The sequence below is a fragment of the Ammospiza nelsoni genome, chromosome 15, assembly GCF_027579445.1.
Source record: "Ammospiza nelsoni isolate bAmmNel1 chromosome 15, bAmmNel1.pri, whole genome shotgun sequence".
In the NCBI taxonomy this organism is placed as follows: Eukaryota; Metazoa; Chordata; class Aves; order Passeriformes; family Passerellidae; genus Ammospiza; species Ammospiza nelsoni.
In genome coordinates this window covers 11,345,931-11,373,772 of record NC_080647.1, presented here as the reverse complement: position 1 = coordinate 11,373,772, position 27,842 = coordinate 11,345,931, and the positions used below count along the sequence as shown (strand labels likewise).

The following is a 27,842-nucleotide window of genomic DNA, read 5'->3' as shown; positions in this document are numbered from 1 at the left end:
GGCTCCGCACCGTGGCCGCGCCCGGCAGGGACCGCGGCTCCTGAGGAGAACAAGGAGGGCGCCCCGCACTCACCGCCGCCGCCGCCTCCTGCGGCCCCCAGCACCCCAGCAGCAGCACCACCAAGCAACCAGCGGCCAGGCTGCAGCTCCGCCGCCGCGGCTCCATCCCGCCCGCTCAGGAGCTCCGGGGCCGGCCCTGAGGCGCGGGCATAGCCCGGCGGGGCAGCGCGGCTCCTACAGGCGGCTCGCACCGGCCGCCCCGACGCCAGCGCCCGCCCCTCTGCCGCACTCTCCCGCTTCTCCTGGCTCAAGTCCTCCCGGGACTACAGTATTCCTCCGCTCCGGGGGCGGGCGGTGTGGGGCACGCTGCTACCGCCCCTCTCCGAGGAGACCATAATCCCCCCACCCTTCCCTCGGGCGCCGCGGTTTTGTCGGCTCGAAGAGCGGGCGCCGCCTCTCCCCGCCCTGCACCTCCACCGGGCGGGCAGCTGGACCCCGGACTATTTTCTGCAGCGGAAGTTGCAGGGGTGGGTGGGTGAAGGGGCAGTTGTTGCCAGTCCCAGGTCGCCCCTCTGGAGGGGCGGGCGGCGGGCGCGGGGCTCGCCCGGCTCAGTCTCGGCCCATCCAGCCCCGCTCAGGTGCGACGCCTCGGCGGGGACCGCGCAAACTTCCTGCCTGGGCACGCTGTGAGCGCCTGCAGGGGCTGCGCTGCTTCGTGAAGCGAGCAGTGACCGAGCCGAGCGGGCACTGCCGGCGCTCGGCGCCCCCGGTGCTCCGCCGTGCGGGGAAGGAGCCCGCGAAGCGGCCGCACCGTGCCCTGCCGGCCCCGAGTGACGGCGGGGCCTCCTGTTCCTCCGGCGGGTACCCGGCCGCGCCGTGCCGGTCCCCGCGGGCTGCCCGGGCCATGGGGCGCACAGGGTGAGTGCCAGCCGCGGCCGCCCCTCCCCGCCTCGCCCCCGGCCCGCCGTGACTGTGTCCCTTTGCCTCCCGCAGGGCGCTGCTGCTGCTGCTCCTCTGGCTGGGCGCGGAGCTGGCGAGTGCGGTAAGTGTGTGCAGGTCCCGGCCGCAGCGGTGCTCGCTGGAGGTGAACGTGCGTGGTCGAACCTGTCGGGGTTTGGGCATCCTTCGGCCGGAAAAAAGACGCATCCCCACTGCCCTCTGAAAGATGCGCGGTTTTTTTTTTAATTGACGTACACCTTTACTCCAGAGTTCCTTTTTGCCTTTCGCCTGCTTTACTTTGACTAGCCTCTGAAAAGTGCACTGGGTGGAAGAGCGTCCGTATGCGGTGTAACAGCTTTTAGTTAGTCTGATAGTGTGTGTGATCAGTGTCTCTCTTTGAAACTGACTGCCTTGAGTTCTTTTTTAGCATCTTCTCAAACCTTGCTGTGAAAGCTGACCCTCTGGGTCCTTATTCACAAGGGGTTCAATCCAGAACAGGTCATAACTAAGTGAAGGAGATGTGGAGAAGCTGAAGGATTAAGCTTTTAAGTGTTGTATCAATGTTTATGACTATGGATTAGTAAATGTCTTTTAAATTCTAAGTCGGTATACAGAAACAATGACTTTATGATCTGACAACTTTATGACGTAAACATGGATTTTCTCTTGCTGTTGCTAATTAATGTTTAAACAGAGTAGTAGGGGACTACAGATTTTTTAAATGTTCATCATTTTCTTTTTTGGTGTTGCAGTAGATTTTCAGCAACTGGAATCCGCAATTGTTAGCCCCCTTAACTAGTGAATAAATCTGTAGCCTAAATTAAGTGTCCAACTGATGTACAGTCAGCACTTCAAAAACACCTCTTTGTTACATTGTAATGTAAATTAAGATTGGACAATAATGTTTGTGGTGTGGATTTTACAGTGCAAATACAATATTGAATGAATGTTAGTATAATATGTTTAAAGCATGTTTATTTTGATTCAACTTCAGACAGATTTCTAACAAAACCACTTGAAACATGGGTTCTTGACTTGGTAGCCAATGTTTTTCTACTGCTTTTGCTACTCGATTAAAATTTTAGGGATCTATAACTTTTCTGTGCAACTGAGAAGAAATCTTTTGAAAAGGCTTTAATAGCAGAGGGGTTTGTACTTTTTATAAATAGGAAAGGCTTGATTATGTTTTGTATTTTTCATAATCAATTGCAGTAGTAGAATTTCATCATCCTGATCAGGTGGTAGTTACAAGCTCTAATCTTCTCAAAGATTAAAAGATTAGAGAGTTTTATTCAACAAAACCAAGAACTGTTCTACCAGAAGTTCTTACTGTAGTGGAATCTAGGTAAAAATGACTTTTATAAAGCAAGTACTTTAAAGGCAAATGTTGAAATTATTTTGAGACAAATGTGCCACATTTTGCAATCATTTAGGTAAATTTATGTGATATGGCAGTGAAATTATTGCTGATTGATGCAGATGTAGCTAACAACTCAGTTGTTTGCTCCAATTTTGCTCCATACCTGTTGGAAAGCATCTCTTAAGCAGTCAGATTCCTGTTAGTTTTTTAACATCTTTCACTGCCCATAAAGGGACTCTTGTCAATTAAGTCAATCACAATAATTAAAATTAATATCTACATGATAATTCTAAGTCTCCTTGAGAGTTTTCTTCAGGGTTAGAAAATGATGAAAATCTTAGTTGCTGTGTAATCAGTCTAAATATATGAAGAAGAATCAGAAATAGCTCCATAAAATACCTAGTACTTTATATGTCTAAGCAGATAATGGATTTAATGATTTCTGTTAAAATGCTGTCAAACATGGCCAGCAGGAAAGAGTAGAACTATGTTTTTGTCAAATTCAGATACAGCAGGTTAGTAACTGACTTTCTGGTCTTACTGACTTAAAAACACATCCAAACACCTTCCAGCATGAAGTAAGCTGTCAAGAAAAAGTACTGGTGATTGAACTTGCACTAAACAGAGCTTTTTTTAGGAAAACTAGGATCTCTGAAACACTTCTTAATGGATCTCTGGTGTATAATTTGAAGTGCTGGAGCACGGTGAAGTATAATGTCAATAAAATGAAGTTAAAGCTTTAGGTTAAGGAGTAACAACTTCTAGAAGACCATTAACAGAGACTGCCAACTTGGTGCTGGACATCATGTAATTTATAACTTTGTCCATATTTTTTGTTCTTTTAAACAATCTCATTTCAATAACTTACCTGTTGTAAAAGAAACATCGCTGAAATGTGGTTCCAAGTTCTTGAGCACTCTTTAGGAATGGTACTGTGGACATGACCAGTGGCTGGCATCAGGCCAGCATCTTGTATCAAAGCTGGCTTTGATTCAGAGGTCTGAGTTACAAGATGTGGTCATCTCCCTTTCTGTAAGAATAAGATTTTTAATGTGTATCTGAATTAATATCTCAGTTAATAATTATTTTTCTTGGGTATAAATTATTATATATTTTGAATGGCAGTACAAAATTAGTCTTGTAACATAATCTCTGTTTTCTTGAAGCAAATGTTGGAAACATGGATGACTGGATGTTACACATGGGGTTACTTGGGAGAGAGATTGTTACCCTGGAGACCAGTTGCTAAGAGTTCCCCCTAATAGTTTTCACCCTGGAGTCCCTCCAGAAGCTCTGCTTCATTCATGGTTTCGGTCTTTTATTATCAATAATTTTCATTAATAATGAACCAGGAGCAACAGTGCAAGATGCTGTGCAAACACACAACAACAGCATAGTGCTGTCTTCAAGATGTTCATTGCACTAAGATAAGTGACAAAAGCTTGTCCAAAGGTAGGGGAGATAACACAAAATATTGGAACAGTGCAAGAGAGGCAGGGATTTGCCTTGGCTAATTACAGTCCTCCCCTGAGGCTGTTGCAGGCTACAGTGCAAAGCAGAGTTTTTAGGAGAGGGACTTTTAAAAGCATAATTGGAGTTTTGCTGATGTTTCTGGGATGTCATAAATGTGAGGTGGAGCATGTGCTGAAAATGGTCACTCTTGTAATGAAATTTGAGATTCATGTCCCTTCACAAAGCTCTCAGCTGAGCTGCAGTCAGTCTGTGCTCCCTTGAGAGCATCCCTGGCATACAGGTGGGATGGTAACTCCTCATTTATTCATTTTCTGATGTTGAGGTAGTTGAGCACACCTAGTTTTGATGTAAAGAAGTACTTCCAGTACTTACTGTAAGGACTTATTGTCAGACATGTTCTGTTGGAACAAGTGAGCTTTCAGGTAGAGTTCAGTAGGGTTTCTTCTGTGAGTGGACTTCATGTACTGTTGCAACTCTTTCAAATCTGGGTGGAGTTTTTTGTTGTTTTGTGCTCTTTTTGTTTGGTTTTGTTTCTTTCTTTTTGGTTTTTTAGCTAATAAATGTGCAGATTAACTAGAGCCACTTCCTTTTCCTAGCACTTGGTATCTTGTTCAGCAGAACATCTTTAGTATCCAAGTAAGGCAAACAAAAACTGTGTGTAAAACCAGTTCTGGGAAGGCTGCTCTATTTTGAGTAACTGAAGCTCTGCTAGTTTATGACAAGCTAGCCCAAGTGATCTTATTTATCTATGTCTTAATATATCCCAGGTTTTCTGTATGTTTTCTATTGTTTTTATCTCTATGATACAAATGGTTCATAGTGTCTTTTCCTTTAGTATGTACTAGACCAGCTTAATTGAGCTCAACTCCTTGTTTTCAATGGCCAAAAATAAATTTTGTTCCAGAGCCTCTGACAGAGCAGAAAAATTATCTGTTTAATTATAGATTTTTAAAACCAGAATTGCAGCTCTAATTGTAACACTTTCCAATTCAGTTTCTGCAAGTATGATGTTATCCATTAAAAGGTTTTTATAAAGTTTTGACCTTTCCTTTGCCATTTTAATCAGTATTTATAAGTATGCAACCCTTCTGTAACTTGACTTTTACAGCTGTATTTTTATGTAGCCATAAACTTTATAGGGAAAAAAACTAGTATCTACAGTAAAGTTACTTTTATAAGGAAGGAGTCTTCAGAAATCAAGAAATAATATAAATCTCAGGATTTGTTTACCGGACAAGGCGGCCTCTAATCTGTAAGAATGCATGGCTGTGCAGGCACTTGTTTGTGAAGATTCAGTACTGCATTGAGAATGGTCCTTCTGCAAAGGTCAAGTTTGAATAACAGTAGGTCTATGGTAAAATAATAAGAATTCTACTCTGGTTCTGTAGCAAAATAAGGAGAATTAATAAGAAAAAAAACCTGATTGTTGATGAAAGGGCTGATTTTCTAGCCCTTGCTAAGACATTGCGTTTTAGGGGAAATTTTCATTTAAAGCTGAATATACTTTTCCATTTGAACAAATAATTGCTTATTTGCTGAATATTTCCTATATGCTGAAGATAATTGAGCAAGTGGGATTTTATTTGGCACTCAGATGTCGTGTCAGGTTACAGCAGCTATGAAATGAAGTAATGCACGTGATTGCATTCTGAAGAGCTTTTGTGATATCATTATCCTTTTAAGGCTGTGGCTGCTTTTTGTATAGGTGTGAGAGGCACTGTGTGACCTGAAGAAGCATTTTTTCCCATTTTATTTCCTCTTGTGGACAATCATTGGCATCAGCCACTGTGTTCCCTTGACTTAAGAACTGCTGTTGTTATGCTGGTGTCCCTAAAGGAGGTAGAGCTCTCATGCTGGGGCTTCTCCCCTCTTTGTCCATCTTTACTGTAAAGAATATCTTTATGAGTAGGGTTTGGTAATGCCTGCATCTCAGCTTAAGTGTTATAATGATGACTAAGAAATAAAAATAAGAATTTTTTAAAGCTTTCATTGATAGATTATTTTCAAGCTCTCTAAAATTCAAGTCTCAAAATAAGGACTATTATTGTGGAAAAAAATAGAATAAAACCTCCTCAGTTAGTTGTGAGAGGGATTGCTCTAGCAAGGTCAATCTGTGTTTCCAAAGGGATTAGAAGGAGGCTGAATTGCTTGTTAGAGGGTACCTGCAAAATGCAGTCTTGATAGTGACTGCAGTGTTGGCTATTATTGGAGGAGGATCAGTGGGGAAAGAGATCAGGCATTAGAAACATTAATTTCTTTAGGTGGTTGGGGCTTTGTTTTGGTTTTTTTGTTCTTTTTTTCCTAGATACCCATATAACCCAGAGAGGATCTCACTCTCCTGGAAAAGCTATAAACCCTGACTGAGCTTTAAATGCTTATTTCCATTTACATGTGTGAACAGAAAGAGCATTTAAAGTGGAATCATGCAGTTCTTGTTACCTGTACCCTGCAAAAAAGGAAATTTAGAGGAGTAGGCAATAAATCTGAAAATACATGGGAAAAGCAAATAATTTGTTCCTGTGCCTTTTGCACAGGCTTCCTGCAGTTCAGCCTGCCTTGACTCTTTCCATATGATTTCCCCTTCCCTGATGGTGTGATTTATATGGAAGTTGTGATACTGCAGTTTCCAAGAGTTTAGTTTAACTACTTTAGAAAGTTGTTGACAATAGTCTACTAATTATAATCAAATTCATATTTTCAGAATGGTTTCCTCTTCCCTCAGGTCTGAAGAAACACAAAGAGGAAACATAAAGACCAAGTCAAAGGAATGGTTCCATTGATCTGCTTCTTCTTTGACTTTGCCACATTTTTTAACAGTTCTTGCTGGCCAGAGGTGACTTTGCTGGCCTTCTGATGCTGCTCACCCAAATGCATACAAAGCTGCAGACATGCCTCTGGTCTGTGCTTCCCTTGTTGTTTCTGTGGAATTTTGATTAGCTTTGGTTGTGTCAACTCTTGGGGCCACTGAGCCAGCACCATCCAGTTTGCATAGTCTCTACTCACTTGGTTACCTTAACACTGAGAGAATCAACTCTGTGAACAAAATTGGTCGGATTTGCTTCAGCCCACTGAGATGTCAATAGCTACTGTGTTCTGAATTTGCCTCATTCACTCACTGCTCTATTTTCTCCTCTTTGACTGGAATCTGCTGTACTTCATACAGCCTCCAGCCCTTGCCTCAACGTGCTCATGAGCTGCTCTGCCTTTCTGTGTCTCCTTTGTGCTTTAATAGCCAGGGAGGCTGCCAGGATCGCTGCTGTTAATCCTGCAGTGCTTTCTCTGATGCCTCACTCCCAGCAGCGTGAGGACGTGTCAGTGCCTGTTACCCAGGAATCTCAGTTGCACAAATCTCTTTGAGAGGTTTGCACCTAATGTTCCTTGCTTTCCCTGTTAGTGGAGGAGCAAACAATTCCATGCTTGGCACAAGCATCTGGCAAGACCCCTGTGTGATGGCACAGGTCAGCTGGGTGTTGTAGCTGGACTCCTTGGCAGCTAGCTAGAAAAGGCAATACATAGAAGTAAGATATGAAACTAACATTTAATTTTCTTCATTTTTGCATATTTGTCATTTTTCTATTTCCATTGAAGAAGAAAGGATGGAAACAAGGTAGCAACAGCAAAATAAACTGTTTTCTTAGCATATTTTTTTGGCTGGTAAATAAAACCTGCAGCTTTCTAGAGATGAGGATGAAGTGTTTGTACAAAGCTGAAAGCCAGCTGCATCAGTTAATTTCTAGCACTGTTTGGAGAGGTTGGTTTTGACCTAAAAATCAGAGGAGAGGAAAATGGAAGTGAAGTTAAGCAGAAATAGACTTATGAATGCTCCTGTGCTTCTTCAAATCTCCACAAATTAAATGTCACCAACTCTTTTTTGCTAGCAGCATCACTTTAAAGCTCTGAATAGTGACAAGTCAGTGCTTTTCTTTTCCCAACTTTTAAAAATTGCTGCATGTCCTTTACCTGCTCACATATTAGAGTGTTTTCAAATCAATTTCTTACATTCCTTATCCATTTGTTTGAATCTTTGGAGTTATTAATTTTTTAATAGGGTCATGCCCTCACAAGTAGTAAGGTATCTTTCTGTGGACATGAAAAAATGCTTAAAAGAATTTTTAAACCCAAAAAGTTTCCTCAGAAAATGATAAAATTGTAAAAGAAGTAATGAAACTATTACTCTTAGTACTTTAAGTCTGTTTAGAATTTGTACACTGGCAAGTCATTTTTTTAGAAATGCCCGTATAAATGTACTGTAACACATTATTACTGAAACAAAGTTAAATAGATGAAATGACACACTGAGTAATAGCTTGACTTTCCCAAAGAGGAGCAGGACCATTTTAAAGTTGTAATAGTTCTCCTTATATAACTTTTACTGTGAAGTATTGTACAGATGCCACTTGCTCTGTAAAATGTATATTTTAAAAACTTTCTTTAAAAGCAACTTGGAATTATTACTACTACTGTAGTAGAAACACATCAAAACAATAGGAAGGTGAATCATTGTATTGTACTTGGATGATTAAAGCTATCCACAAAGCAGGGTGTAACTCAACTGGAAGAACATAGCCTGCAGGAACAAAAAGCAAGCTTGGAAAATTAAGAATTTATAGTACTCTTCAGACTTTTCCATAAAAGGAGCCTGTAGGCTTTCAGCTTCAGCCTTGTGAAGTTTTAGACTATTATCCAAGTGTGTGTGAGGGGTTGAAAAGTTGGAACATTATCTGTGTAATCTGTGTATCTCTGTAAATGGCCTCTCCATGAAGTGCAGCACATATGAAGTGGGGATTTGGCTGGAAGGTGAGCTTGGCAGGTCCTGGGTTGCACTGCACAGTGTTTTAGAGCATTTTGTATAGAAAATGCTGAGCCTTTATTACCAGAAATGATAGAAGTGTGCTGTGTCTTGGTCTCGTGGGATGACTGAGGTGATTTCTAGTCAGCCCTGGGTGCCAGAAGTAAGGTGCTTTGTTCTGGGGTGATTTGAAAATGTGTGTTTTTTGCTCTGCTAGGGAAATAGATGTGACACAAACACATTGCTTGCTATTTAGCAAAAGTTTTCTGTCTGTTTTCATCAGAAACACAGTTTTTAACAGCTGTCTCTTCTTGTAAACTTTGTGATCATTTTTACAAAGGAAGGGTAGTGCATTTTTAACGTAATAAAGTAGTTTTGGCTTAAGCTAAAACAGGGTATGAAATCTCTACATATGGTGCTTGGCTTTTTGTGTGACTTGAAAAGGTGTATGATGTAAGAAAAATGTGGAGAAAATATGCTAATATGGTGATGAAAAGAAGAAGCTTTCAAATCACTCCTTTTACAAATGTGTTCTTGTCACCAAAGTAAATGTCAGATCTTCAGACCACTTTTACCACAAATAGTACAGAGAATTTCCTTGAATACCACAGAGGTTTTAAAGTTAAATGAGTTGGTGACCATAAAGAATAGTTAATGGTCTCTTCAGTGTAGTGATTATATGATTTGCTCTGTGGTACTTTTAACAACCTTAATCTCTGTGAATGTATAATCTTGTTAGGATTAAACCAGAATCTGCCTAGATAATTAGAGTGAGCTCCAGCCTGTGGTTTGACCTGTATCTCTTAGTGGAGCAATTTCCATGTGAATGTGTTGGCCCTGGGACGTGTGGAGTGCTGGGAGCCTTCAGCAGAGTCTCAGGAGCTCCCGTGCCTCAAGTGCTCTGTGGAAAATCACACGGGAGGTTTTGCAGTCTGGGACTGTACCAACCCGGGGCTGGGGCAGAGCATCTTCTCATGTGGCACAGCACGTTTTGGTAAATGTGTTTGCAGACCCTCCACTGTGCAGAGTTGCAGGATAGGTTGAATCCTGAAATGAGCATTCCTGTTGAAGTTACAGCAACATTTGATATGTTTTGACCTTTCTCTAGGGTTCATTTATTAAATTAATTTCACACTGTTTCCTTATGCAGTGCAAAAAACCAAATTGCAGGTTTTGCTTTGATGAGGTTGCTGTGTTGTCTTTCACCCCTGGGCGATTTTCAGGTGTCCTTGCGCTGGGCCAGGCTGAGTACTGGTGTTACTGTCCTGGATGTGTGAAGAAGGCTTTGCCTCGAGTCATGCATCGAGTTTTGCTTCTTTGAACTGTTGCACCGAGTGCTTTGTATGCCCTAAGGCTCCTCTCTAAATGAGGGACTTGTACCATCTGCCTTTGGAGATCTTGAAAGCTTGAACCTCTAACCAATGAGGCACAAAACAGTAAAAAGTTAATTATGGCTACTTAAAGACTCACCATTCAATTGCACTTTCTTCTATGGGCGAGCGTGAGACTGTGAAGTTTCCAAAGAATCTGCCTGATTTTTATCTTTCAGGCTAGTGCTATCCAGCCAAGTTCTGCAAGTCTTTCAGAGAGGAGGGGCAAGGTTTAAAATCCAGCTAGTGAGTCTTAATTACAGTCTGTCAGTGGTATAGTAGGATTAATTAATATATATATGGGATCCCCAGTGCTGCTATAGCTTTTCAGCTCTATTAAAGGATGCTTTATGAATCACAAACCAAAGTATTTACCAAGTATTTTGGATAGAAGTAAATAAAGGCTATGAAAAGGCAACTTGAAGGGTTTTTTTGGTTGTTCAGTTGAAGTTTTTATTTTTTACTAAGTTACTGTCCACATTTGGAGTGATTGTTTTACAGTTTTCTCTGCAGAGAAGACTGTCAGCCCAGACATCTTTGTGCAGTGATATTGGCTACAGATTCTATTTGGATTATATTGTAACATTGAATTTACTAGAGATAAATTTTCCTCAAGTGGTTCTGTGTTTTCTATATATAATAATAAGTATTCTTTGTGAATAACCAGACAAAATACTTCAAGCATCTGTTTCATCAAGATGTGTTCTTTTAATTTCCATTAAAGAAATTCCATTGAGAAAGTTCCTTCCCTCCCCTTCATTCTGGTGTTATGAACTCACTCAGAGGAGGGCAGAGGGGTACCAGGTTTCAGGCCTAAATTCCTCAGCCAGAGGAATGTGCAGTGAGGCACAGGTACAGACTAGCTCCACGACATACTTGTTTAGAGGGGCCTTTCTGCAGCCCAGCAACTCACAGATCTCAGATTTACAGCACTTCCTTATCTGCTTTTGTTTTAAAAAGTGAAAAGCAGGATTAGTCTTTGCAAAGAATGTTGTTCTTTAATTTTTCAGAAGGTGGATACTTTTCTAGATAGGCAGTAGAAGTGCTTTGTATGACCCTTAAAGGCTGTGTATGTGGTTGTGAGAAAGGTGAAGTCGATTGCAAAGCACTTACCCTGCTGTCAGTTGTACTCTGGCTGCTGTGTTCAATTGAGGTCACTGAGAATTCAGTCTGCAGCTTACTTAGTGTGTCACTGGGGGCCTCACCTTCTTTTGGAATTTTATTTAGTGTCTGGCATGAGTAATGCTGATTTTCCTTCTATATCGAATGTCAGTGGCATCTTCAATCTGCCTATTTAGATGTTACCTCACACTGTATCAAAGCCGCACCAGTGTCAACTTGTATCTCCAAAAAGTTGCACCGAAGTGCTGAACTGCTTCCATTAAATTCATCGTAAAACTACTATGGGAAAGGAATTCAAATTCTGTTTGGAACCAGATTATCTCTGTAAGATGAAACCACCACAATTCATTCAATTGCTTGACAGAGTTGTGAAATTTACTGTGCTTGCTCAGTTTATAACCACTGCAGCCTCTGCTCTTGATAAGCCTGAAATCTCTTAATTCCTGTGTGATGGTATCAAGAAACTGCAGCAGGATATTGACTTCTATCAGATATTTTATGATTAGGGCAGGAAGCTAGCATTTTGTAGATAAAACATGAGGACTTAAAGAAGATTGTAGATAAAGAATCCTAGATTATATTATCAATATAGCTTGATGAATGGCTTTGTGTAACTTTCTTAAATGCTCTATACCATGTTTGTAGCTATCTGTAAAATAATCATACTGCTCCAGTGGTTTGTATGCCTGTTTATCAAAAATTGCATGTATTTCTTCTTTTTTTGAAGTCATTGTGCTGGGGGGGGGCTGCTCCCAGAGGGGAGGGTATGCCTCAAGGCAGGTAACTGTTGGTAACACTCAAACAAATTTAGTGGGGAATTGAATGAGCACTTATTTGTGTTTTCCTCAAGTTCCTAAGGTGATTCAAGTATTTTTCTTTCTTGAGTTTCATAACTAATCTACTAGCTTTTCTAATACATATTAATAGAGAATTATGATAATAATATACAAAATATATATTTTGTAAAAACTGATCTGAATGCAGGTTTGAATTTCAGTTTTAATTTGACAAAACTGAAAACTTTACCTAAATCTTGTTCTTTTCTTTGCATATATTCCACTCAGGTGCCATGAGTCTGGCTAGAAATTAGTATTACTTAAAAAATTAGACTGTGCCAAGCAAATAGCATCTGTGTAATGAAGCAGAACAAAGTTAGTGTTACTTTATTTTGTTCAAATTATAAAGACATAATGTAAATAAAACCATGAAGTAATATAGCATTTTGCACAGGGATACAGGTGATGCCACATTTTTTCCTTGAAGTATTACAGCAGGGTTGGGTTTAAGAGCACCAAGGATTTAGTGTCTTAACTCTACTAGCTTTAGAAAGCTCTTGTTTAAACAGTAACGCATGCTATTTTTTAAATATATAAAATAAAACATCAGTTTCTATCCCTAAAGCTTATTTGAGGAAACCAGGAGAAAACAAAATTCTCTTTAAAGTATCAGGGTTTCTTCCACAGCTTTTAGGTCAGGTGCTTGCCTGTAGGGACCTGTCATGTAACATCTGGATGTTTGACTTAAGCACTGGTGAGGAAATCAGAAGAGGAAATCAGGAGATGGTTTTCCTGAGACTGGATTATCTCAGACCTGTCAGCTCTGCGGTTTGCTGCATCTTTGCAGGAAGTAATTGGCACCTGGACCTGTTTGATTAGGATATCTGACAAGCTGGATGGAGATCTGTTTAGAAAGGTTAGAGCTGGACAGCAGGAAAGAAAAATATAAATCATATTTTCTGCCCTGCAGAATCTGCTGTTTTGGTTATATCATATTTGATGCACACTGGGCACCAGTTAAGTGTTCAGAACAAAGTTCAGTTTTTAACAGACAGTAATTGCTTGAGCCTTTTCTAAATAATGTTTTTAATTGCTGTGTGTTTGGATGAGCTGGAGTGGGAGGAGAAAAGCTGTTAAATGGAGTGAGAAACTCCAGCAGAGAAGCCTGCCAGGTGTCAGGAATCTTGTTTGCTGTTGGCATTTCCTAGCAGAGGCTGTGCCTGGCCTGGAGTGGGTGCACGTGTATGGAGGGAGGATGGAGGGCAGGGGGATGCCTCTGCTGTGTCCTTTTGGCAGTTCTGTGTGGGATTTGGTGCAAACAGGGAATATTTCTGTAGCTGGGTTAAATACCAATAAGTTGGACAATTTATATCTTAATACAAGATAACATATCTAACTAAATAAATTGGGTAATCTTAATTCATTCTTTATTTCCCATTTATGCCGCTCTGCAAGCCTGTGTGCTTTAAAAGTAATCAAATAAAGTATGTTCTTTCTTTCAGTTACTCTTTCCATGCTGTTTTTATCAAATGTCTTAGCTGAAATTAATTCAGTGAAAAAACTAATTTGAAACCTTTCCCAGGTCATACATTTGGCTGAAACTTGATATTAATTAATTTAGTCTTCTTTGCAAAGTACCTGTGGTATATAAGCTGCCATTGTTAGGACACCTTGGCAAAATCTGAAATGAAATATTTTCTTTTGAGCTCACTGCTCGTAGATAAATGAACACTCATGTAACCTTTTGTTTGGTTTTCTATAGAATTTAATTTACAAACTTTGCTGGAAAATAACCTTTTGCCCTTATTAATGTATTCCGGCCCACAAAGGAGCCTGCGGGGTGTCGGGGTGTACAATGTGCAGCCCCTGCTCTGCAGTGGGAAGTTGCTGTTTGTCTCTCATGGGGGGAGGTTAGGAACTTCATGTTTGGATCACTTCACAGCTGAATTTTTAGCTCAGATATTATTTCTCCCACGGCAAGTGTAGGCCTTGTGCCTGTCACAGCAGGTTTGTCTGTGAGATGAATGTTGTGGGAGTATAGATAGCTGTGAATTGTTTTTCTTGTGGTTAGAGGAAGGAAATCTAGCACTTATCAGAAGTCCAGAGCATCCAATCTTATTCAGATTTTACTTTTCAAAAATACCCTTTAGATAGTACTTGTATCAGCTTTGGTAGAAATCTGAGATTTGAGTATCTCCATGGAATACTTTTTTCTCTGGAACTCCCAACTTTGTGAAGCTGTGAACTTTCTTGCATGTTTATCTTGGTTTGTAATGCTCCCACCTGTGAACTCAGGTCACCACATCTGACCCTAGTGTGCTCTCATACATGAAAAATCAGAGTTGAAATACAATCCTACTTCAAAAGATTTGCAGCCTGCCAGATATGTGTGAAACCTAAAGAAATCCTGGGAAAATATTGCTCACCAAGGGGCAGTCTCATCACACCAACTGTAGAATTGTGCTGCTGCTGTTTAAGAAACTGTGTACACACAGCTTCCTCTGCTATTCTAGTTAAGGATGTCTCTGTCTCTAAAAACCTGGAGAATACCTGAGCTCCATGTTGTTCAGGGTATCAAAGTGGAGTTTCAAGACTGATTTTAATTTAAAATCACTTACTGCAGTAGGAAGGTGTTGGTAATCATCTGGCTGTGAAAAGTCTTGGAAACAATTGTTGTTGCTCCCAAAACTGTTCTTTCTCAGTCTTGTGGCAGGATGGTGAGCTCAGAGCACAGCTGTGCTTTATGCTACTGCTGTGTAAATAGGGACCATAAAAAAGGAACCTTTCTGCAACAGGATTTTATTGTTAAGCTGATTGTTGATGTGATAGCTCAGATCATAAATCTTTTGAGTCAATGATCCAAAAGAATCATTCTCTTCTTTTCCTTGCAACAACAGAAACATTAGTCTTCTTGAAAACATCAAATTATTTCATTTACTGAGGGAAAATCTGCCCCAGCCAGAAAAGACATCTCATTTTTCACTCTGAGAACATTGCACACTCCTCTTATAAATACAGAAATTAATCAGGGTTGTAATCTTTGGGTCAGACTAACATTAGAGTATCCAAAGTTATTATACTTGATTCAAGTCAAAATCTGTGTGGGTGTATGTTTATATACAGCTATTGCTTAGTTTTGACCTCCTGGGAATCTCAAAGAACAGTAACAGCAGGTGGAAAGAATTTTTGGGGTGAATTTGACATCATATCCAGATTATTCAGTACCTCTCACTGACACTTTTGATCTCTAGAGGAAGCTTAAAGGAGAAGAGGATATTTAGCCAATCTAGTTTTGGAGCTAATTTATCCATTTAACTGAGGCATGACTTGGAGCATAACCATTAATAACCTGAGTCCTTCTATGACCAAAGGAGGATGGGAAGAGAGGGAATTCTGTGAGCACCAAGGTCAGATGACTGACTGACCTGAGGAATGTCAGTGCTCACCTCTGACACAAAGATTGTTTTTCATAGTGTGCACACTTGTAAACTGGCATGTGGGTGTACATGAGAGATCTGCAGGAGGATGGGACACAGCACAGCTGGGCACCTATTCTTTCCTTGCAATGATACTCCAGCAACTCTAAAGGATTTCATCCATCTAAACTATTTCTGTAGGTCCCAGTGCAGGGTGGGCAGCCTGTCCATATTCCATCACTCTGGAAAATGGGGCTTCAGGGTACTTATATTGGTAACAAAACCTAATATAGCCATTATCAGACAACAGATAAAATAGAAGAAACAAGTGTTTTGCCATTGTGGAGTGCAGTGTATTCCTGCAGTATTAACAAACCAAAAGGTTTGTTTTGCAGCATACCAATAAACATTGCACAGCACCTTTGGGGTGCTAGAAGAATATATGATTTTCTCTGAAACAGTGAGGAATTTTTTAGGAAGGCTGAATAAACTTATTTGTCTTGGAATATGACCAGGATTCAATGTCTAATAACTCCAATATCTCTAGCTTCCTAATGGTCACCAGATGCTAGGACCTCTGGCTTTTATCTCATCTGAAAGAAAGTCTAAGTCATCAGAACCCCTGAAAGCTCAGGATGGTCTGAGATAGAAATGCTTCCTGCTAATTCCCAGCCCTGTCTGTTCTATCACTTCTTCTTCTGGTGAAGTTTCTTATGACAACACAGTTGTGCTGAGGTTGGGATTTGTGAGCTGGGGTTAGGTGCAAAAGGTTGCAACTTTCCTGTGAGATACACACATTCCTTCATGTCAAGGCAAAGGTTGTGGTCACTATTGTCATAACAAATCAAAATATATCTAAACACATTTCTCTAAGATATTTTAACAGTATTGGATCTCTCCCTCAAGAGTAGCTTAATAGTCAGTCTTTAAAATAAGGATTTGTTATCAGTCATGGATTCAGGAGTAGTTTTTGGACCAGAATTAATTAGAAAACAGCTTGCTGCTTATAATTTCATGGAGGGATTTCATAACTAGTGAGCCCTTTTTTTGCCCTTTTTCCCCTCTCTTTTTCTTTTCTAACCATTAAGAAAGCAATCAAATATTATATAATGTGCAAGAAATTAAGTATTTAATGACGGCTTCCTTCTGGGATGTTTTGCAAATCTCTGTATTTGTGGACCTTGTAAGGAAAATATAGAAACAAAAATGTCCTTCTTCAGTCCAAGTGAAGGTGTCATGCTCCTGTGTCACAATACTCAACAACTGTTTGTGAAATTCTTCTCTTGGCTTGTAGTCAGTGAAGGATATCAAGGCTTTAATTATTACTAAATGCAGGAATTTCCCTCACCGCTTAGGTTCAGTAGTGATTGTATTACATTACATGCTAACAAGAGGATAAACCAATGCTCTTTGTGAATGGGAAAACATATAGTATTTCTTTAATACAGTAATTTGACAGAAGGAGAATCATACAGCGTTGGTTTTGCTTTCTGTATTTCTTTAGCTATCTAGATACCTGTAAAATACATAACCAAGCATGTTTCAGACACATGAAATAATTTTATTGTATTATATTTGTTAATGTTGTGCTGGCTATGAGCAACTACTGTTGTTTATAAAGAAAACAGATCTTTTCTTCTGAACTTTGTTTCTGGTATGTTGTGTGGCCAGAAATTTAAGCCTTGCTGCCCTGAAATTTTGGACACAAGCTAGTGTCCAAAATGAGAGTGAAGAACAACTGTAGTTCCCTCACTGAGCCTCCAAACAGCTGGTTCTTGTTTTAAGCCACCACAATTACGTATAAATACAGAAACTTAGCACATATCTTCCAGGTGAATAAGAAGGAACTTTCTTTTTGGCTACTGTTTTGAAAGGCCAGCTTAAATTCCATATGCTGTGCTGTGCATCTTTGTTAATGGAGCTTGGAGGGTTGCCAAGGGCAGTTTGTTGTCTCTCTCCTTTTTAGTGGTGAGTGAGACTAGAAAAAAGCTGCTGATACTGTGGGACAGTAATAAGCCTGTAAAGGGTCATCCTACCACCTGCTGCAAGGCAGGATATTGAACTCCAGCTCCTGCACAAAGTGAGTGCAGTGAATGCTTCATGGAAACTCACACCAGAAGTGGAAAGAGGGAGCTTTCAGTCCTGTGCTCCTCTTTTGACAAACCCTAGGAAATGTTTTCTGATCCTGCATCTCTGAACTTCTGGCCAGCTTTTGTTCCTTCTTTAAAGAATTATCAAAGTTCAGCAATAGTTGCAAACTAGAGCAGCAAGGTTTGTAGCAGTCCTATTTAGAGGGGAAAATGGGAAGCAGCAGAGAGTCATCTCTTAGGGAGATGCATCTACTTATCCTAGAGGGAGAATGATAGAAGGTGAACTTGACTGCAGATCTGAAGGTCAAAAGAAAGTCTGTGTCCTGGGGAATGCAGTGAAAACTGCAGCACTTTTGGCAGCTGAGAGTGAGGTGGGTGAATTTGGGAGTTAGGCTAACTAGAGAGATGCAATAGCTGTTTATGGGAATGGAGAAGCTATTTTATTTATTTTTATTACAAGTGCCAATACAGTATTTCCAGCAAGAACTTCAATCCTTAAAGCCTTGCAAATGAGTTTCATATAACAGCATTTGTAGAAGAGCTGTGAGCAGATTGAATGATCTTTTTTTCTTTTTTTTCCCATCTCTTTTCCCTCCCTCCAGCTAAATTCCAACCTACATCTGCCCTTCCACTGAACGATTAAAACCTTTTTCCTTCTGTGTGACCTTTGCCCTCCCTTTTAAGCAAGTGCAGGAGCAGGGGTCAGGAGTCTTGTCCATCTCCTCCCAGCAGCAAGAGCTCTTCCTGAACATGGGAAAAATCCAATGAGAAAATCAGGATTCACATTCAGGCCAGTCCTGCATATGTTAAAACCTTGACACTTGGATGTTATCAAAATATTATTGCCAATATTGAGCTCTTTTTAGTCCTGTACAATTTTTCTTTTCTTCTTAAAATTTAGGTAGGTGCTTCTGCTCTTATTTTTGGAATCGAAGTATGAAAAGCAGAGGGTGATTTGAACATTTCCATTTTTAATAGGTCCATTAAGAAGACAGTACTGTTCCTGTCAAAATATAATTATTCACACAGCTCTTATATGTCTAATCTGACATGAAAATGCCTTAGACAATGTAGGCTACTTTTGCTCTCCTAGGAATCTGACAAGATCAAGACCTACATGTTTCTTTTCACAAACTATGGGCAATTTATTTTCCCTTTTAGTATAAATTATTTATTTCCTTTTCATTCTGACCTTTACAGAGGGATGTGAAACCTGGGAACTGCATCTTTTGAAAAATACCTTTGAATACAAAATAATTGAAGCTGATGGTTTACATTCAATTAGATCTTATGAATGCAGATCAACATATATAAGCCATAGGTTGATGGTGAAGGTTGTATAGAATAACTAAAGAAATGTCAGTCAAAATTCTGGTTTAATCCACATGAGGAATGAGTACATGTTTTTAACATTTTAGATATTAGGTATGTGAAAAATTGAACATTCTTTGTGGTCTGGCTCTTGCTTTTTCTGTATGTACCATCCTAACAGTTTTTCCTGAGCACAGAACAGGGAGGGGTGGTTTGCAGTGCCCAAGCTGTGAGGTGGCTCCCTCCTGGTCTATTTTGGCATTTTGCTGACCTGTACTAATGCCAGACTCATATGTTCGTTGTTATTTAGATCTCTTAAGAGATAAATTTGTCTCTGCTCATAGTTACTAAATTTAAAGGGGCTTATGTATAGCAACTCTGGGGAGTTGCTCAGATAAATAATACTGAGAGATTGTTTGGCCTTGTGTAGATTTAAATTTGTCACCATTACATCATGGTGACATGTTTTGTAATGAGTAGAACTGTGGTCTTGTACAAAAAAAAGTGACCATTCTTATTTGCTCTGTGCTGTCAGTACTGTAATATAACAAGATATGCAAGGATACACTAAATAGTTTTCTATATTCTGCTCTGAATATGTGAGTGTCAAACAACTCAAAACAAACATGAGGCTGAATTAGGAAAATGAGCCACATGTGTTCTTGGTTGTGTTGACTTGAGTCCATGCTTGGCATCAGTTGTGAACTTGGATCCAAGACTTCATGCAAATATATATATCTGTGTCAGAGACAGGAATAAGGAGGCCAGCTGAGCTGTGTCACCCTTGCCTTCCCTGGCTCTCTTGACATTTTGGAAAAGTACTTTCTAAGAAAAACCTGAGTATTGGGAGGAACATATAATGTTCAGACAAGATTGTGTGCAAGTGTTTGGCAGTAAGAATCTAGAGCTCTCCTAGTGAAATCAAGGTTAATGTGTCTGTGGTGAGTACCTCTAAATACATTGATTTATGACAGGCATTGATACTTGGTGTTGTTATTGACAAATTTTGCTCCCTATATTTTATTTCATGTGTAAAGAATAATGTTCAGAAAGAATGTTCAAAGGACCGTGAATTCTTCAAGAGTATCAGGGAAGTGGAATCCTGTCTATATTACCTTGGGGGTTTTTTTGGCCATTTTTTTGGTGTTAAAAAAATCTAAAATCAACACATTTCAACTGCTGGTATGCAATCTTTCAATCATGGTCAAAGATACCTTAGCATTTCCCTATATTCTTGTGCTTCTGCCTTCAATTACATGATTTCTTCTGCTGCATTCAAGGTGGGTAGAAGTCACAGAACATCCAGTTGTTCCCATAGTCCATTGAGCTGAGTGGGGAGAAGTTATGATTTAAGAGGCCCTGGAGTCTTCAGGTAAACAGTCTTCACTGTTTAAAATGTCAGAGTTTGTAAAACTCTCCTGGTGCTGTCTTCTTTAAACATGCTGTTTAAATTCCAAACTGAAAAAACAAAGAGCAATTATAACAGATATCCCTGACAGAATTCTGTTTACTTTGCTCTAACAATGACACCATATATTTGTTTAGAGACATAAAATATATATGTACAAATAAAGGCAGAATTGGCCTAATCAAACTGTGGGTGGGAAGAAAGTGACTAACCTTCTTCTGTGAATGAATGTAAATTTCTGTAGTGTGGTCTCTTTAGATATGTTCTCAGATGTGTTCTCGTCATTGTTTACATCTCATCTGTTCCTGTTTTCTAAAAGCACTAGTTTGCTTCACATTGCTGACATAAAACAAGTCTTTGAAGATGGTCTACTGTAAGAGAAACAACCTTGTGTCATAATGCATGTGCCAAGCTGAAATTAAAAAAATCAGAGTTTTGGTTGTGGGAGCAGTGTTAGTAATTTTGCTAATGTCCCTCTGTATTTCACTCTGCAGCTCTCAATGGGAATAGTGATAAAGGTGATGAAAAGCTGTTGGCTAACACTGATGAAGTATATAGTATTTCCAGTATAATTTAAGCTCTGAGTATTAGCAGATGCTGTGTATGAAAAAACATTTTGCCAGGAAACGAAATTTTAAACATTTAACTGTGCTTGACACTGATGTTGTCCTTAATGATGTTGTCCTTATGCTGCATTTGCATGTTGATTTCACACTGACAGCTCTGATTTCTGCAAGATCATTTCTGTAGCTATTCTGAAATTAACCATTAGAAACAGCATTTGCAGAGGAGAGGAAAAGAATCCAGCTAAGATATTTGTGCAGTAGGTAGAGCTTTTAGTGCAGTTTAAGGATCTGGACAGTGCTAAAACTTATCTTCTACAAGATAAAACATTAGAGCATAATTGCAAAACCGTGGAGAAATGTAGTTCTGGTGATGCTTCAGCAAATCATATGCTAGCCTTCAGATGACAGTGCACTGAAGTGTCAGGCTAAGTCATAAAGAAAGACACTGAGTTGGCTGTCACATGTTCTGTGTGCAGACAGGAGTGAGATTTGCATCTTCCAGACCTTAGGAACATTTGGTCACTGTGACTTCTCAGATATAACCAAGAGTAGCCATGCAACATCAGCTGGCTCCCTTGGTACTTTCGGGGACACTTTTAGGTTATAGGAACCTGTGTATGCCCAGTTTGTGTAAATGTCCTATATCCAGCAAGCTTAAGTTTTACAGACTGCAACCAGAATCTAAAAGACCCCAGATCCACAAGCAGGTTAAGATTCAGTAGAGTGCTAAAACGTTGGCTTTGCAAATGTAGTTGCGAAATGAAGGAACATTACTATTGTGATTTAGTTTATAAAAGGATATAATGTGACCTTCAAACATCTGCTTATAAAGAGAGGGTGTTAAGCAGGACTATAGGCCAGATCACTTTGTTCTTAAAATGACATTTTTGGAACTTTCATTACAAGGACTGGCTGTTCCTTGCTTTGTGAGAGGCCCCTACAAAAGTGTACTGACATGTGAAATTCCTCTCTCATAGTGCTGCCTCTCTGGGCTGCTGTCCTTCTGCCATATGGTCAGTCAGAAGGATTATTTGCTTATAGGTTTGACAATAACAGGAAAGCTATTCAAATGGTGAAAGTTTACTAGTGCTGTACAAATGTGTTTAGTCTTGGCTTAGCTTCCAACAGCTGAGGCAAGGAAGTTTATCAATCTCAATATAATTATTTACTGCCTTATAATGATGACTCTGATGGCCTAGTAGCTAATGCATTGCTGGGAAATATGCTCCTCTATCATACGTAGTCTTTATATTAAAATTCTGTGCAGGAAAGAGCAGCACAAGCAGTCCTGCTGTTCCAGTCTTTTAACAGCACCAATAGTCCCTCCAGAGCACAGTTAATTTTGTGGGACCATAGACTGGAGTGCATGGATGCAGTGATTGCTGCCCTGCAGCTCCTTCCTTGGCATGTTTGTCCGGACATCTCATGTGTCAGGTACACCCCCTGCTCCTTCCCTGCATGGCTTTTGCTATGGATTGAAATGAAATGGGAAGTCTCTCACAGTATGGGAAGAAAGTAACACTGAACAGGGTCTAAACCTCCCCATACTGGGAACTGAGTAGCTGTGGCTCTTAGCTGTGCTTTGGCAGGAGATGGCTGTGAGGAAATTCCAAGTGTTGGAGCAGCAGTGTAACAAGTGCAAGAGATGGCAAATTATTTTAATTTCTTGATCATAAATAAGAGGTAAAAAGGAAGCATGGAGCTGAGTATGTAAACTGCTTCTTTCCAATAATAGACTGTGTTTGTGGAGTTCTGTGTTTAAAATCCACAGATCCTCTCTTGGTCCTGGTAAACATGAAGGTACCCTCAAAATAACATCTAAGTCTTGTTCGTGGCTGGTTCTTATACATAAATTGAAAATGTGGGCCGTATGGAAAATGTTTTGGTAGTTTTATATCTATAGTTTTGTGTGTGTATATATATATATAGACTACAATTTCTGGTGCATGTACGAGGTGCTTTCTCTAAATATCAACTTAGGGTTGGGCACACAGTACAAAATACTGCCTTGAGACACAGCCAGTACTCAGTCACCAGATAAAATGGCATTTGAATTTGCTTGAGAAGGACATTTTGGTAACAAGCTCAATCTCGCCTCTGTTGGAGTCTGTCAGAAGTTTCCATTGACCCCTCTGAATGCAGGATTCACAAGTGCTTGCAAATCTTTAGTGAGGTCAGATTCTTTGCCCTTCATGCCAGTGCACCCACCAAAGAAAAAGACTAATCCCACGAGGATCTGAGCCCATCAAAGTGAGAGAAGTAAATACAATTGAATACTTAAATTCAAACCTTGTATCCCCTATCTTCTATGAAGTGCAGTCTTACATTGCACTTAATCCTATCTAAGTGTGGGCTACCCTGTGTCCTGATTGTGGTTTCTTGCCTCCCTTTTGCTGGATCAGTTGGTTAGATGGTGAGGCAGATCAGTTTATTGTTCTGACAGAAAAGCACCCTCTGCTGCTCTTCTGACCCTTCACAGACTCACAGTTTGCTGCCTCTGAAGAGGTGGGAATGGGGAGCAACAAGACAGGGAGAGGAATCTGTGAGTGGAAATGAGACTTGGGGCAGCAGTCTGCAGTCCAGAGGAATTAATGTGAAACAAGGATGATTGTATGAGTAAACCTTGCCAAATCAAACTCTGACTGGCCTGTTCAGGTACCAGAAATGTACTCAAACTTTTACTGACTGGGCAGAGTGAAGGAACTAAGCTAGAACAGTGTCAGTGAAAACACTGTGAATGTTGTCACAGCAGAGGTGTTTTTAGGGGTAATGTGTGTTTAGGGGTAATGTAGCACCCATTCCTACTTGCATCAGGCTGAGACTAGCCTAAGTGTATGTGCCATCTTCTTGAAGAAGTTTCATAGCTGTTTATCTTCTAAAAACTGTTACATCCTTCCAATACATCCTTTCACTGACCTTTGTTACTTAAATTTCAGCTAGAGGAAGGAAGAATTACAGCAGTTGTTGAGTAAGTTGCAGAAACTTTTAACTTCAAAGTGCTGCACAAGTGAAGGGGGCCTCTCAAACAAACATGCTTTTTCTGTTTAGTGCTATTGCAACCAGATTGTGTTCTCTGTGTGTGTGTCATAGGTGATAATGTGGCAAAAATACCCAGGAGTTGTCTGGTGGAGATTGTTGCTAGCAGGAGGCTTTCAGGACTGCAGGACTGTACAGCTCTTTCTCACTGTTGCTTTATATCCACCTCTGGAGAATAATGCAGTGACTACCTTGTGCTGTAGATGTTCTCAGAGCTCAGGCCTGGAGAATTGAATTTTTTCTTGTGTGAGGCTTTTAACCAGAAGGGAATTGTGGAAGTCTATTTTAATAATTTTCTTACTCAGTTATTAGTTACAAAAATTTCTCTGTTTCATTGGGTTGTGAGCTCAGATGTCAGTCTTATTAGATAGATAGAGCAAGACTATCTACTATTTTTTTTACCTATTCAGGTCTCTAACATTGGATAGAGGCCAATAGTCCTGATACTTACCTGGAATTATCCTGTGCATGTATTAGTATTCTGTCCTGCTGATATAGTCTCACTGCTGTACTGAATGGCTCTGCTCTGTACTCTGTTTCTGCATGTGTTAATAATGCTATATACAAAATGCTGTAATGATGCCTGCAGTACAAAGCATTCTCTCAGAAAACACTGATTTTCTTCACCAAAATGGCATTTGTTTGGTTTGTAGGCCTTTAACAATAACACTATTTAAATTTTCTTCACTAGATTTTAGATTTTCTTTTTTTTCCTGCTGTTCTATGGAAAGAACAATCACAGTAAGAGTGAAAACAAGGCTTTCAAGACATAGCTTTTTGAAAATTGATTTGAAATGGTTTTGACATCTTCAAGAATTTGAACCAGAATTTGTGGCTAGTTGTTTTGGTGATTTCAATTATTACCACTATAGTAATTAATATTTTCTAGAGCTTTTGTAGGTTTCCTGGATGTTTGTGTCCTGCAAGCCCAGGAAGGTGATGTCTCTGCCTCTGCATTTACTGTGTCCCAAGCCTATAGCTGAAGTAAAAAAGCAGCTAGGGAAGAAAGGAGGCTGGGGAGTCTAACTAAAGTGTGTTTATTGGCAGAACACACCTGGTCTGCTCCGTGTTAGGTCTGTGATTATAACCCACAAGGCAATGGCCAGGTCCATCTGTGGGTACATGGCTGTTGTAACCTTGCAGCTCTGGGAGCCACATCCGTTCAGACTTGATGAGTAAAATCATCTTGTAAAAAGCAAATTATTTAATCTGAAGTTACCTAAATAACTCAGTCTTACTGGACAGTTCAAAGTATAAATTCTTTCCACTCCTGCATTTTCAGAAATTTTGGGGAACACGAAACACTAAATTTTAAGTTATCCCTCGTCCAGATCTAAACTGTGTTGCTGCCTAGTAAACTCTTCAAGGGGCCATGCAATGGGAGTCTTGAAATATTCTCCTAAATTGCAATGCATGCAAATATTACTAAGCCTGTTCTGATGCTAGGGCAGAGGTGGCTTTGGGAAATTCAGTGCAGGTCTGTAAGTGTTCTGTCTGTTGAGATGGATAGCTTTTCTTTTTTCATGCTAAATTTGCTGTTTTTTCCAAAATTCTCTCCAAAGTTTCTTCTTTAGGATATACTATTATCCTCTAGGCCATTTTTTTTCTGATATTGTAGGATCAGAATTCTTCAGTGTGTTATGTTGCAACTCTGTATCCCTGAACAAAGCAGCAGGGCTGCAAGGATGTCGGCTTTCATTGTGATCTGCTCTGCTGCTTTTTGGGGCAGGGTTGGTCAAGGGGAATTCAATAGAGTTTGGTAGTAGGCTCCAAAATCAAATGAACTTGTGCAAGGCAAATGTACAGCGTGCCTTTTCTCCTTAAGAAAAATCTCAGTGGCAAACAATGTGAAAGGACCCAACATCTCAATAAGACACGGTCCCTCCCCTCTGCTCCCTGTCCTGAAAGGGCCCTTTGTTCCCAGGTTTCAAGGTGGGCTCATTGACTTTCATGTTACCATGGAGCCAGCGTGTCTTTCTGCCTGAATTATATTTGCTGGTAATCTCCACAGCTTTTTCAGCAAATGAACACAGGTGATTTGTGAGTGGACTTGGTTGGACTAAAGGTCAGCGAAGAACCTGTTTGAATAACCAGATGAAGAAGTTAAAGGTGTAAAAATAAAGTTCTGGGGTTAAGCCTTGGTTGAAAGAGGGAGGGCAGCTAACCAGAAATGCTGTTAACTTCTAGTTTCTATTATGTGTAACACAGGAAGGCTGGTGTTGGATTTGAATGCTGGAAAACTTAAATACAAGTGAATCAAGTAAAGGTCTGTTAAAATTTAGAATTTAAAATTGACAGCAGTGCCTATGGAGTTACTTAGATGAAGAAGGAAGAGATACTTTCATGGTAATTAATGGTCCACACAGTTAAAAGCTAGATGATTCTGATTTGTTCAATAAAACCTATACATACATTTACTATTTTTTATCAATACATATAAGCCAGTTGTCAAATAATACAACTGCATTTAACCACTTAGATGGAATAGTTTTTCTCCAAAAAATTCTGATTCAGTGAATTTGAGGAATTTGATGAAATGGACCAGTTTTGTTGACCTTCTGTACAAGAATGATGAACATTTTCATTAAAATAAGCCACTTTGATTCTAGTCCTGTTGTGGAAGTTTCATGCTTAGGTATTCCAAGGAAGAATGGATGATTTCCTAGAAGATACATATGTGATTTTTCATCAGTACTGTGTTAGACATATTTTCTGTTGGTTCTCAGAGAGTCCTTGATTTGCTGAGTGTGCTGTCCTCTCATGTGCTCATCTCATCTCAGAGCGCTCAGCACATGGTAGGGCAGGTCCCTGCCAATAAGAGCAGTTCCTTTTGCCTGGCATTTCCTTGTGAGTGATAGCACTTGGAAATCTCTGAGTCTGTTATTTTAAGAACATCTGTTGTTTCGTGTCACAAACCATGGTATTTTTCAATAGGAGCCAGTGTAAAAGTTAGAATCCAGTTTGCCAATTAAGGAAAAAATGGAGTAGTCTTTTCTTGATACAGTACAATTTGAACTAAATAGCCTGCAAGTGAAAGTACAATAAGCCAGGCTGTACAAAAACACACAGGAGAAATTAATATCCAGTATAGAGAAGAATTGTTTGTTCTTCCATTCGACTTTTTACTTATATTTGTGATGTTATTATTATGCATGTGGCCAAAAAATAAAAAAAACTGCTTAAGTTGGCAAAGTCCTTGAAAAAAGTTGTTTGAAATAGCGTGGGTGTTTTTTTCTCAGGAGGGACAGCTGTGCTTAGCTAGCTTGTTGCTCAGTGAGACCGTAAATTTTAGCCCTAATCTTCATTTCGTGAATTGTTGGGTTTGCTGTTCTGAGTGATAATGTTCAAGGTTGGATATTAAGTTACTAAGAATTTTCTAGTAGTGTGTTTTCTACATTGCATGTACAGCAACTTTTAATCTCCTGGGTAGGTGCTGTATGTGTAGTGTAAGTCATCCCTTATCACACAATGCCTGACAGCTAAGAAATAAATGAACTCAAAGCTCAGCTTAGGGCACTTTGAAAGTTTCAGATGAGTTATTTGTGGTATGGTTTCAACTATTACAGTGTCCATTCTGAGCACTAATTCCTTTTTTGTTTCTTTTATCTTCTTTTTCAGTTTTTTTCTTTTTTTTTTTCTTTAGTAAAACTCACTTTGAATATAGTGGCAGCTGGTTCTTAAGTGAAAAGCCTTTTTCCCTCTGAGTTCTCCATGTCTGAGCAATTCTAACTGCACAACAGTGGAATCAGTCCTGAGATTCTGCTTGAGAGGATTTATACAAACAGGTCATAAGATGTTGATTTCAATGAAATTTTGTGATTTTTAATTCCACTGTAGTGGTTTCTCTGTTTAGGTGACATCTGTCCTTTATTATCTCTGGTAGGTTTCAGGGAAGACAGAGCAAGGTAATGCCCTAAGCAGAATGGATGTACTCTTACAGGACAACTTTATTGTTTTACAAAATAACTTCCGTAAACATACTTGCTTGGACTTCCAGAATTAAATAACAGTTTATTTAACATTTTGTCCATTTTTTAATGTTAATTGGTTAAGACTTCATTTTAGCTGCTTTTACTTCCTGAGCTGTTTTGTGCGATCTCCCAGATGGGAAGTCCTAAGGTATGGCTTTAGGTTGGACAGGGGTAAAAGGGGATTAGAGGGTTAAAAATTTTAACAAGTCACCATT

General features: G+C 39.8%; 2 protein-coding genes across 3 annotated transcripts in view; one reads left to right on the top strand and one right to left on the bottom strand.

Moving 5' to 3' along the window:
* Positions 1–273, bottom strand: part of COL4A5 (collagen type IV alpha 5 chain) — a 72,107-nt gene extending 71,834 nt beyond the window's left edge. For both annotated transcript variants that reach the window (XM_059482787.1, XM_059482788.1), the window contains exon 1: positions 74–273. In XM_059482787.1, coding sequence (XP_059338770.1) covers positions 74–166 — 93 coding nt within the window. In that variant the 5' untranslated portion in view covers positions 167–273. The remainder of the gene's footprint in view (positions 1–73) is intronic.
* Positions 274–759: 486 nt separating this feature from the next.
* COL4A6 (collagen type IV alpha 6 chain) overlaps positions 760–27,842 on the top strand; it is a 108,295-nt gene continuing 81,212 nt past the window's right edge. The window contains exons 1-2 of the mRNA XM_059483062.1: positions 760–918; positions 994–1,042. Of these exons, the coding sequence (XP_059339045.1) occupies positions 905–918; positions 994–1,042 (63 nt within the window). The 5' untranslated portion in view covers positions 760–904. The remainder of the gene's footprint in view (positions 919–993; positions 1,043–27,842) is intronic.